Source organism: Crocodylus siamensis, chromosome 2 (assembly GCF_052110815.1).
Source record: "Crocodylus siamensis isolate JL-2025a chromosome 2, ASM5211081v1, whole genome shotgun sequence".
In the NCBI taxonomy this organism is placed as follows: domain Eukaryota; kingdom Metazoa; phylum Chordata; order Crocodylia; family Crocodylidae; genus Crocodylus; species Crocodylus siamensis.
In genome coordinates this window covers 20,458,597-20,471,182 of record NC_143396.1, presented here as the reverse complement: position 1 = coordinate 20,471,182, position 12,586 = coordinate 20,458,597, and the positions used below count along the sequence as shown (strand labels likewise).

Sequence of the window (12,586 nt, the reverse complement as noted above, 5' to 3'; positions counted from 1 at the left end):
CTCATCATAAGGCCTGTTTTCCTGCCCTCTGATCATGCACGTGGCTCTCCTCTGGACTCTCTCAAGCTTCTCCACATCCTTTTTAAATTGTGGAGCCCAGAATTGGATACAGTACTCCAGCTGTGGCCTCACCAAGGCTGAGTACAGTGGGAGGATGACATCCTCGGATTTGCTAGAGAAGCATCTATGGATGCAAGACAGAATTTTGCTCGCTTTGCCAGCTGCAACATCACATTGGTGGCTCATATTCATCTTGTGGTCAATCATGACCCCCAAGTCCCTTTCAGCTGTAGTGCTAGCAAGCATAACACTGCCGAGTCTATAAGCATGCTGCGGGTTTTTCTTCCCAAAGTGGAGTACCTTGCATTTTTTTGGCGTTGAAGGCCATTGGGTTTTCGTCCACCCGTTTTCCAAGCCTGTCACGGTCAACCTGGATCACCTTCCTGTCCTTGGGTATGGACGCTTTTCCCCAAAGTTTGGTGTCATCAGCAAACTTGGCCAGTCCACTTCTGACACCAATGTCCACATCATTAATGAAGGTGTTGAAAAGCATAGGCCCAAGGACAGAGCCTTGGGGGACCCCACTGGACCCCGCACCACAATGATTGACTTCCATCAGCTACCACTCTCTGGGTCCGACCTTGAAGCCAATTCCACAGCCAGCAGACTATGATGTAGCCAAGGCTGTAATTGGCCAGCTTTTCTATAAGACGATCATGGAATACTAAATTGAAAGCTTTTTTAAAGTTGAGATATATGACTTCAATTTCCTCTCCCTTGTCCAGGTGATACGTCACCTGGTCGTAGAAGGAGATGAGTTTGGTCAGGCAAGACATACCCGCAACAGACCCATGCTGGCTATCCCTCAAGAAGTTGCCTGCAGTCATACATTGATAACAGATTTTATAAACCAGGATAACTGCTTGGACCAGAATTTCAGCAGATGCTGATAGGAAATTTCTCTTAATCTGTAATGCAGGCCTTATGGTAGGCTTAGAAGATGTCACTGTTTTTTTAACCTGTCTGTAGTAGCCTTTATTTTCTACCATCAGCACTCAAGTTTTTGTCCCTCTTTTTTCAAGTGGCACAAGATCTGGGTGGACAATGATGGAAAAAAGACTGTTTAAGGGCCATTGAGAGCATTCATTATAATGATTCCATCTTGTGAATGGGGTGCCATTATTTTTTAGTAACCCCAGACAGGAGTCAGATCATCCTTGCTGAGTATTGGCTCTCCAGGAGCTGCTCTGTTGCCCAGTCATACAGAATACATACTAGAGAAACCAGATGAGGCTCCCACTACACTCAAAATGTTCAGCAGCTGTATTAAAGCAACTTTAATTTTTCATTGCAGATTAAATGTACAAAAGAGATATGGTAAAGGTTAAGGATCACATCCTCTAGTGGTGGATTCCATAACATGAAATCTACTTTTCAGGAATGTCATTTCCTGACAAATAACAATACATCAATACGTGTTACCTAAAGTTAAAAAAAAAAAAACCCAGTTCAATTCTTTGCAGAGGTGACATTTAGGAATACATCTTTGTGAAATGTATTATGTGCAAGTAATGTTCAGCCTTCCTTTTTTGCTTCCCCCAACTTTGTTAAAAGTAACTGACAAATGAAAAATCATTTTTTAAAAGCACTTGTACTTAAAGACATATTCGTTATATTTTTCAGGTTATAATGCAAAACTGATTCCCTTAACATAATTGGAAAGAACACGACCCCCCTTTATTAAACTACATTACAATCAGATGTTGCTGACAAATAAAATATTATCGGTCCACTAGGACAAATTAATTACTACAAACAAATGTATTAGTTAAAATTAGTTATTGTTATTAATTGTTGACATGGTTCAGATTCTATAAAAAATGATTCCTTGTGAAACACTATTGTGTAGTATATAATTTGGCAACAGTTTTCTGGGGTGGCAAAATTAGCCCAGTGTCTATTTTCATATTACAAATTTCCAATATAATAAATCACCAGTACAAGAATACAAGTTAAATTCCAGAAGGCGATGATTGTATACAGTCCAATGGATTCATTTCCCTGGGTACAAAATTTAAGCAAATTTCTTTCCTTGTCTTTAATACAAAAAAAAAAAAAGAAATACATGTAGGTTAAAATGTAACAGACGCAGTAAACTTGCTGAGATTGTGTAGATACTTAGGAACTAATTAGAACTTGCGAACACCTGGTGTATCAGCATTTCTCAACAGACCTAATTATTTGAATTATTACAATTAACCAGCCTAAAAATAGCTGTGGAGCTATACCAACAACCAGTTTTAGAGCCCACTGAAATCAGTAGAAGTCTCCCCTTGATGCCTTATGGGCCCTAGTTGAAATACTCAGCTAGGCCACATTTAGGAAACAGAACTCAGCTAATGACTCTGATAGACTGAAATAGATGGATGTCTTGTTGGCCACTGCAACAGTTTGGCCCTTCCAAATACCATGGCTATTTTTCACAGAATAGGCTTGGGTCAGGAATCGACATGAGGTGGTTTATAGTCATGCATATTTTAGTACTCCAAAAGCTATAGCTCATAAATATGAGGCACCACAGTCTCATTTGAAGATAGGAAGACTGCCTCAGACTTGCAAAGACCCTGCCTTTCCTATTACATTGGGAAGCAATCATTTTAGGCTGCATTACTGAGCTAGACTTCAACTCAAGACCTGTCCCAAGCTTTGCAAGAAATGAAATGAAGTACTCATGATACTAAAAAGTGCTCAGCAATCATCAACCATTTCTTGGAGAACAATAGAACCTAGGGGTTTCTGAGGAATTTTTAAAACCTACCAATTTCACTTAGTTACACAGCTGGGACTCAGAACTGAAAATCTGGTTGTACTGTGTCAGCAACTGCATTTTATGCTACTGGTACATTCTTTTGCATCTTATTGTATTGCACAGTAGCCTAGGCTTTCTGGATGCACAAAGCTGGCATGCATCCCAATAGACTATATTACATGTTAGTAGACATTCCTTTTGATGACAGTATTCCCTCTCAACTCTATTCAGAATCTGTCCAGTATTGCCAGTAGCACTAACATTAGTTAGTACTAGCAACAGCTTGAGGAATATGTATGTATAATGGGACAGAACAGACAATCTGAAAAACAAGGTCATCAAACTTTAATAGTCTAATCCCATTGAGGCCATAGAGTCACTGACTTTTAACAACTCTCTGTCAACAATCCAACCCAGGGGATTGGAGACTGGAACATCTCTGGAAAAGATTATATAATCTTGAATTTAAAATGACATGTTTTCTAGTAGAGAGTGAGACAGTAAGACTCTGCAAAGAGAAATGAGACATGAGAGGACCTGTCCCTCTCTCCCATGCAGAAAGACATGAGCTAGAACTCTATAAAAGGAGTGGCAAGAACTCTGAGTTCTGAATGCATTTGGGATATTTCTTATTTTATATAAATTAACAAGTCTTTTCCCCAACCATAAGTTAAGCACGTGTAAGTTTAAAAAGTCTACTTGTAAAGCTTGTGTGTTCCTTATTTGAAGCGTTACAAGGTACCTAAATAACACATATGGGTCCCCAGGGGGTGGTCTTGGGGGTGGACCTGCTACTGGGGAGACTTCAGGGATTTTAGCACTGGGTCCCATATCTCATACAGAAGTTTCCAAGGAGAAAGGAGTCTCACCTCAAAAGTCTTAAGAGGCCACAGCAAGACCCAATGCCTAAGTATTTGCCAGACCAAATGATCTAAATCCAAAGGTTAAATCTAACAGAGCAAGCTAGTAATTGTCCCCAAGGAAGACTTACCCCAGCCTGTAACATTAATATAGGCAAACTGAAGGTTAGACTTTAAATTACACAAAGTCTGATGGAAAAACATTAAAAATGTACTTGAACAATTTCACCGTAATCAACTGAAGCTGTAAGTGTACAATACAATAATATAACCCTGCCCTACACATATATTATAGGTGGGCCTAGTAATACCATCTAATAAGAAGGAAGCCCAAACACTTCGCTTTAGCAGAACCTGTTTTTGGTTTCTTACAGCTTTGTCAGACTTTCACTGCTTGGGCTAAAATTGTTTAGTTTATACCTCAGGCTAGTTTTACAAAAATTTCAACCAAAAGATTGCATACACGTGGAGCATGCTCCACACCAGTCCTGCGTAGCAATTGTAGTTCAGGAGTGATGCAGTTCATATCAGGTCCAGGCACCTGAACCTAGAGCAGGGAGTCCATTTCTCCTTTCTTCTCAGTGATTCCTCTACTGATGCCAGATAGTGTGGAAGAGGAAGGTCCCTAATTGAAATGCAGAACTGGAGCTGGAGCTGCAGGAAGGAGGAGATTAGTTTGGGCCAAAGAGCTGAAGGATGACAGAACCTAGGACTACAGAATGACAGGTAAGGAGAAAAACTGGGAGGGAGAAGAAGAAAGGAACTGATTAGTCATAGATACTGGGACTAAGGGCCAAAAAGAGAAATAAGACAGACAGTGGTGGGAGGAGAGGGGGGAAAAATTCTGGAGTAATAGATACCTAGTCCTCTACGCTCACTGGAGAGGAAGAGAGAGTAATATATAGGAGAAAATAATAAAGGCTCCCCTCCAGCAGAGCCACATTACAACCCTTGCTGGAGCTTTCTCACACTAAGAAACTGAAACTGGGTGAAGAGCTGAGAGTAGGGAGGAAGAATTGGACTGGGTGGGCAGGACACTGGAGCTAAGAACCACTGGCGTAGAGGAAGAGAAAGAGGAGAGGAGAAGCAGACTGATGAGGAACTGGGATGTGAGGGAAGAATGGGGTTTGGCTGGGCAAGGTCACTGTGATAGTAAGGCAGTGGAGAGGACACTAGGATTATATGAGGAGCCTGGGGAAAGAAACTGAGCGTGAAGTTGAGCAGGGCATAGGAAGTCAGTCTGAGTGGATCATGCTAGATCTTGGGTTTATTGAAGTGGAAGCTGAAATAAAGCCAGGTGTCAGTCCAGGTTCAGGACAGCAAGATGAGGGTTGGGACAAGGTCGTGGTGAGGGCAAGCAGCTGATCCAGGCTGAGAGTCCAACACAGGAACAGGAGCAAGTAGAAACAGGAAGAAGGGGTCCAAAAGCATGCAGAGCATGGTCTGAACCTCTGAAGTCATGTTTAGGAATTTCAAGCAGGCCAGAGGCACAACACAGTTGTCTATTGCCAAACAGCTTGCTACTGTTTGACATGAGCTTATATAGCCAGTGTGGGCAGGTGCCCCTTCCTAATGGAGGACTCAGCCTGATTCCCTGATTTCTTAAAGCTGGGGCCTGGGACTGAATCTACCCCAGCTGGACCTTGGCTCATTACGCTGACACTTGGAGCCAAAAAGAACTGGGAATATGGTGAGAAACTGGAAACTACTACAGGGACAGACAGATGAGATGAGGAGTAGGGGAGGGGAGGAACCAAGATCAAGAACCTGGGATGGAAACTAGGATGCAGAGTCCAGCAGGACAAGAGTAAAGCAGAGGAACAGAAACTGTAGCTAGGTCAGGAGAGTGGGACTGGAATAAGGAACCAGATGTGGGGAAGGAAAGGGCCTGAAACAGAGACAGTTTTGAGGGAACAGGGCACAAGGAGTCTGGGGGCCACATGGGTAGAAAAAGCTGTGCCCTCTTGAACACACTTCCTTCAAGTCTTCCACAGAAGCCTAGAAGCCAAGTCTTCTTCCTTCTGTTGTCAACACATCTCTGAGACCCACTTGGAAAACTTCCCATCCATCTCTACTGCTGATCCATGTAGAGCAGTAGAGTTCAGTCTCTGGCGGGTGGGCCGAATTCAGCCAGAAGGGCTCCCCCCAGGTCAGGAAATTTGGCAGCGGAGGAGCGGTGGCAATTAATGCTGCTGCCTCTCCCCCACTAACAAATTTTGCAGCCAGACGATGTTGTTCCTGTGTCATATAGGACGAGAATGCAGAGCCGGGGCAGGGAATAGGCCCAATCTAGTGCATGCAGGGCCAGGGTGGCAGACCTGATATGCTGTGTGGGAAGGAAGCCATGTGCCAGATCACACCCATGCACCAAGTGGCAGGAGTCTGTACAGTAAATATAAAGGTCCCAACCTTGCTGATGGCCTATGTCAGTGTCAATAGGGTGCCAAATGATATCACTTTGAGAGAGGGGACCAGTCTGCTTTTTTAAAAACCTAGGAAACCTCACACACAATCTATGCTAAAAGAACACTTCTAAGGTAGCAAAGTCAGTCACTCCAAAGTTAGGAAATACACAATGGTTTTCATGTGCAACTTTAGCCTGGCTTCCTTGTGCACATAATAATCTCTTCTACAACAGCTTTAATTCTTGGATCACATCTTGTTTTTTGCCCAGAAAGCCTCTGCTTCACTCAGTGCACGGGACGGAGCTGCTCTTGGGACAAAAGATGTCATTGCCTAGATGACCGCTACTCATTTCAGAAGTTTATCTGGTCCCAGAACTTAGGCAGTTGAATACTGTCTTGGAGATTTGTAGTCTACCATTGCCTCTGCCACAGAGTTCCTATGTGTTACTAGTGAAGCCACTTAAACTATTTACAGTTGGTCACTTATTATGTGCTCTTCATTTTCTGGGTGCCTGACTTCAGACATTGGGGTCTGATTTGCAGCTGTACTAAACAACTGGAGCTTTATGCTATATATTACCAAGTACTCCAGAAATCAGGTCCTGTGTATCTTGAATTGATTCCCCAAATTAGTGGATACTTTTACTCTTCATTTCTTTGCGCCTAGGTTCCCCAACTGTAAAATAAGCATAATACACGCCTCACTATGCCGTGAAAATAAATACATTAATATTTATGAAGCATTCAGATAAGGCACTGGTAAATACACAGAAGAGAAAATACACACTAAATGGCTGCTTAGTAAGCAAACACCATAGCTTCTTTCATTGCTTGAGGGTGGTGTCCTGTACAAAGAGCATGTGATCATCAAAATACAAACTGTATCATAATACACACACTTGAGTAGGTTGAATTTATATTGAAATCAACTTTAATTTTGGTGTCTCCTAACTTCCGATTGCTTGACTTTGCAACCTTAATATTTTTTTACTATAGGTTTGTGTGTGTGTGTGTGTGTGTGCGCGCACGCACGTGTGTGTGTGCGTGACATTACAATTTTTTACAAGGTGCACAGACACAATGATTCTAGGGGGGGAATTATTTTAAGCTGTTTACATATGGGTTTTAGTATATGTCAACAAAGCACAAAGCTTCTAAAACAAACAGTATTGCAGCACTGCTAAACCGTAGAATTAAGGCTACCAACTCGGACACCAGGCACCTTGACAACAGATGAAATATAAAACACCAGCATATTAAATAGACAAGTTAGCTAGAATTATAAATGCATCAAAAGTTCTTAGGTTGAAATGTTTTGTGAATCTCATTTGAACTATGAAATATTTTTTATAGTTTCCAGGCTAAGTTCTTATCTTAAATACTTTATCATGTCATGAAGTTAATGCAAGCATATACCACTGTTTGAAGATCAGATAACCAGATTTTGTTTCAGTTTATATTTGTTTAATGAAGGAAACAGAAGTAATTCCACTGCAATCAGTAAACCTGCAACACTGTAAAATTGGGAAAACTGGAAGGGGAATAAAGACCATATCCTTTTACCTTTAGAAACTGATTAACAATAGAGGACCAAGTCATTAAAATGTATGTATTAAACTACTTGTAAAAAATTGCTCAGAGGACTCATTTATACTGGAAATCCTAATATACCAATGAAATTCAAAATCATGTTATTCCGGTTAAATCACACAATGGTTAAAACTTAGGAAAAACCTCAGAGCATAATCACTCTTAAAAAAAGGCCATTCAGGGATATTTTGCATGCCTTTTGTTTTTATTAATTCCACGATCTCTAACAATTGATCCCAGCGATAACACTGTACTGGTTAATTTTTACATTCCCCAGATCTTGCAAAAGTAGAGCTAACATTATTATTTCTAAGCGTATAAAGTAAATTGCCTCAGGCCCTAGGTCATTGTTTAAAACAATATCCTTGAAACTGAAGCTTACCTGTGTCTCACGTTCTGGTCCCACTTGAATAAAATTATTGCTGAAATAAGGAAGAATAATTTCTATTTAGTCACTGCTGCTTGGCTCACCAGCCTTCTAGGCATCCTGCCAAGCGTTTCCCCTCATGTTCAAGAAAATTAATTTTAAGGCTGTTTTCTTTTACATTCTTAATTTCCTTGAACTTGGGATAAATCTCCAAGACAGGCAAATCCAGTTTGGTGTATTCATAATTTAAAACAACGTTTTTTTTGGAGCTGAGCTGTTAAGCAACCATGGAAAGGCTCTAATGGCAAACTGAAATTAATGTCTATAACTAGCTTTGAAAGGAAGTGAAAAATGTCTGACAAATAAAGTTGGTTCTTCCATTGGGGTGGAACAAATATCTTCAATAGACTGCTATAGCTATATTTTCCTCTTAATTTAATCAAATAGTCCCTCCAGATCAAGGATCCAATACAGTGCCTCTAAATAGAGCATCTAGGAATTTTCTAGCAGTGAGCAATAAAGCAGAAGCAGGAATACTTCACTGAATAATCTGGCCACCACAACAGGACTGAGTGTGATGTTCAAATGTGTCATTAGGGCATGATTCTGCAAGCTCTTTGGTTTCACTGAGTGTTTCATGCACAAGACACTTGTAGAATCCAGGCATTGATGAGCAATGTGCAGTTAGTACCTCACTTAAACTTCTGACCAGGAATCAACTGGGCACAAACTACTTACTGTATTTGAGTTTTAAAAAGGAGTAGAATTTCCCAGAAACAGATATGATTTGTATCAAGCTTAAAAGCAACCCATTTGTTGACTTTTACTGATATGACAAGAGGCTCTTCTTTGATCAGAAAAAATCAGAAGCTTACTATGGAACACGTGAGCATCTATAAGTGAAAAATATGTTCTATTACAAAAAATGAATTCATATCAAAATGTCAATGAAATGGCAAGACAGAAAATACTGGAAAAAACTTTTAAAGAATGCACAGGTGTAAAACATAATGTCTCATGGTTAACATACTAACCCCATTTTGGAACATTATTTCACATTACAGACTTCCTGGATATAATCAACTAAAGCATAAAGTATGTTGTGGGTCACAGTGAATAGGCAGGATGAGAACTGGCACCATCAGAATGGCAGCATGAGAGTCTCCAGTAAGACTTTAGTGTGTCAGCAATGTTACCTAACAGCAAGTATATACGGAAGAAAAGTTAATTCCACACCTTTTCAGTCCCTGTCACTAATGATACTTATTATTCATAATTGTGTAGATTTTGACTGTATGGTCCACAGAAAAATGGACTCAGATAATGAGTGCAATTTGTATAATCCCAATAGAACAGTGATTTTCAACCAGGGTTCCCTGGAACTGTGGGGTACCTCCTTTTAAGGATGCTGTGGGGTGCCATGCAGTATTGGCACTGTTAAGTGTGTACACAGGGTAAACTCAGAGATTTCACATAAGAATCCATACTGTCAAACCCTTTCTGGAACCTGCTCTGGTCTTCCTGAATTCTTTGCAAGAGAAGAATTGTTCTAGTATTTTTTTTGTAGTCAAAAAATGAGTGAAACTAAGAACTGGCATTTCCTTGGGGGTACATCTAGTCTGACAGGGTGGCCCTTGGAGTGTGAAAAGGTTGGGAATCACTGCATCAGACTGAAAACTTTCAGCTTCCCAAGTGAAATATGAATCAATTATCTGGAACTGAAAGCCTCTGTATCTCAATCCCTTAAGCTTTTCAGTCTTTACACTACAGTATTGCCATATCTTCAGTGCAGATTCAGTTTGATTTTAATTTTGGAAGTTTGTTAAGAAAGAGCTGTTTTCCATGACAGGTTAATATCACTAATTTATCAACAAAAGAAACAACCCTATTAACTGGGCTTTCCCATTTTCTATAAAACAGTGCAACATTAACTGAATTGAGTGTGTTTCTCCATATTTAGGACAAAATCCTTTATTTTTGTCAATGACAAACTCCACAGAATTAATGGACCTGTACCAATTTACATCACTAGGAGTTGGACCATAATTTTTAAATGTTGGGGTTTGCATTACTGTTGCAGACTCTTAAGAATCTGCACATCTTTTTCACACAGCAAATACCTCTAAGTTTTAAAAACAGATCATAGTTTCCTGTATAGAATAATAGGGGTATGTGGCTTATGTTTCCTCGGTAGTTATGCATGTCTGTGAGTATGGCTGTACTGCTACATAAGCCTACTCCTTAGCCTTAACCTACATTACAAACCTCTAGCTCTCCTCCTGGCACCAAGTCAACTCTCCCTGGGAAACTGCTGAGTTACAAAGGTAAATTTCACCTTACCTGGCCACTTTCCTCCCTTACACATCTCTCACCATGCATACACAGCCCAAGCACCACAGGGCCCAGCACTAACCCTTCTGCACCTCATTTTCCATCTACACTGCCCATAGACAAGTAGTGGGCATGATTCATAGAAAGGCTCAGTTTGATGTTCCTGTTCACCTAGGAATCAGGCTGTTCCCAGTTTCTTTCACCTTCTGCATTTCCCATACACTGCTGCAGCAAGCTCATGTAGTAGGGGTAGAGTGGCTCAAGTACCTCAGGGAAGCTGAGGATGAGCTTTCAAATCCTAAAATAAGGGTGTAGATGTACCTGTTTTAGCCTGCTCAAAATCATAAATAATCAGAAGAAATGGGAAAGAAAGGTAAACAACTACAGGTCTGCAAAAACAATATATGCAGAGAATTAGGAAGTATCCTTTCTTCCTCCTTTATAACTATTCTGCAGTCTACAAGGTTAGCTAAAAACACAATTCAAACCTAGAATTGAAAAGAGGAACATTTAACTGGAGACAGACATTTGCAAAAAAAAACCCCCAAAATCAAACCACCTTCTCACATGGTTCAGACATCAAGGGAACAGTGCTGGATAAAGCCTTGGATGACCTCCATACTGCTCCTTTATATATTCTGCTATGTGCATGATACCAGTGTGAGGCACTGAAGGCACTCTGACTGCCTTGAACATGAATTCTTACTTGTGTAAAGCAAGCCCGATTGCACATAGCAGTTCAGATAATCTTTGCAACAAGACTGAATCCCCCTTAGACTGCTTCTCACATGGTATCAAGACAGGAAGATCTGTCAGAAAACCCCCCCAAAAAGCCTTAATAGTTTTGAAACAATAACTAATGTACACTTTGTTTTCAATGTCCAATTCTAGCAGCACCATAGGAATCTGGCAGGTTAGGGAAGAACATAAGATCAAGAAGAAAATCTGAAGCCATCTTCAGTTAAAAAAAAAAAAAATTGATGGGGAACTTAAAATGAGTTTGTCTTTATCAAAGACACTTAAAGAGAGGTCATAAATGGAGAATTTTAATGTCACCATTTTGGTCAAAGCACCAACTATGGAACTATGACATATAAAACAACATCAAAGAGTTATTTAAATGACAGAATAAAATCAAATATTCTGATGTTTTTGTTGAAATATTACTGTTCATTATACAGAGTCTAACTCATATAAGGACAGGCAGCCCCTGCCCCCAGATATGCTGACCGTCTTACACTTGCACTGAAACCAACAGGAATTGAAAACACCCTGTAGCTTGTAGAAACATGCCCATAATGCAGAACTCTAGTGCTAGTGGGCAAAAAATAATGGAACCTTTCATTAAAAATTGAGATTAAACAAAAGTGGCTTTGTATTGATTCTCAGCACCCTTGTTTTTCTCACTCTTGACAGTAATCAGAGACGGGAGGTCTGATGTCCTATAAACTCCTGTCCGCATCCTCCCCTGGCAAGACCTCAGTTCAGAGATGTAGCCTTCGAAGCTGAGGTTCCCTTCTGAATCATCGCAAGATTGTATGAAGTTGTCTTCCAGTTTAACTCCATCCACGTCAATTACTCTGTTTACAGGAAGTTCAGCAGTGTGATTATCCCTAGCACTGGGGGGTTTGAGGCTTCTATTGGTCTTTGCTTTGTGAGAGCTTTGTTCACAGACATTTCCAGCAGTTGCTAGTGAATCTTTTTTCTTTCTGTGGTTCACACCTAACAGAAAGAAGGGAAAAAAAAATTACTTAAAATATACAACAAAATTTTAAACTGCACAGGGCACACTTCTCCTCTCTGGTCCTCATGGCAAGGGGTCAGCTGAGGTCTTCTTGTCTCCCAGAGGGAAATTCATGAATATGCCAATTAGGATGGAAAACTATCAAAGTTTAGTGCTACTTCTTACATAGATCTCAGAGGTTATATCTGTCTTAATTTAATTTTTATCCTTCTTAAAATATTTAATTGACATTATCCAGAATACACAAAAATAAGCACGTGGTAATTGGTTCCATAATAAAATATGGCTTTCTTGTTTCAATCTCTTCTCACTACCCTAGAATTCTCATACCAGGAGGGACAGACCCAAGGTAAAAGAATATGGTTTCCAGGATCCGCCAGTGAGAGGAAGTAAAGAGAAAAATGGGAGAACATTTCTTCATTTTACCAACTGTATATCTCCGAGATATTATTTTTCTGCAACTAGAGATTCATCTTTCTC

General features: G+C 40.2%; 1 protein-coding gene across 1 annotated transcript in view; it reads right to left on the bottom strand.

Moving 5' to 3' along the window:
• Window positions 1-7,850: 7,850 nt before the first annotated feature.
• Window positions 7,851-12,586, bottom strand: part of RGS12 (regulator of G protein signaling 12) — a 160,902-nt gene continuing 156,166 nt past the window's right edge. Inside the window, exon 18 of the mRNA XM_090035491.1 lies at window positions 7,851-12,084. Within this exon, the coding sequence (XP_089891617.1) occupies window positions 11,720-12,084 (365 nt within the window). The 3' untranslated portion in view covers window positions 7,851-11,719. The remainder of the gene's footprint in view (window positions 12,085-12,586) is intronic.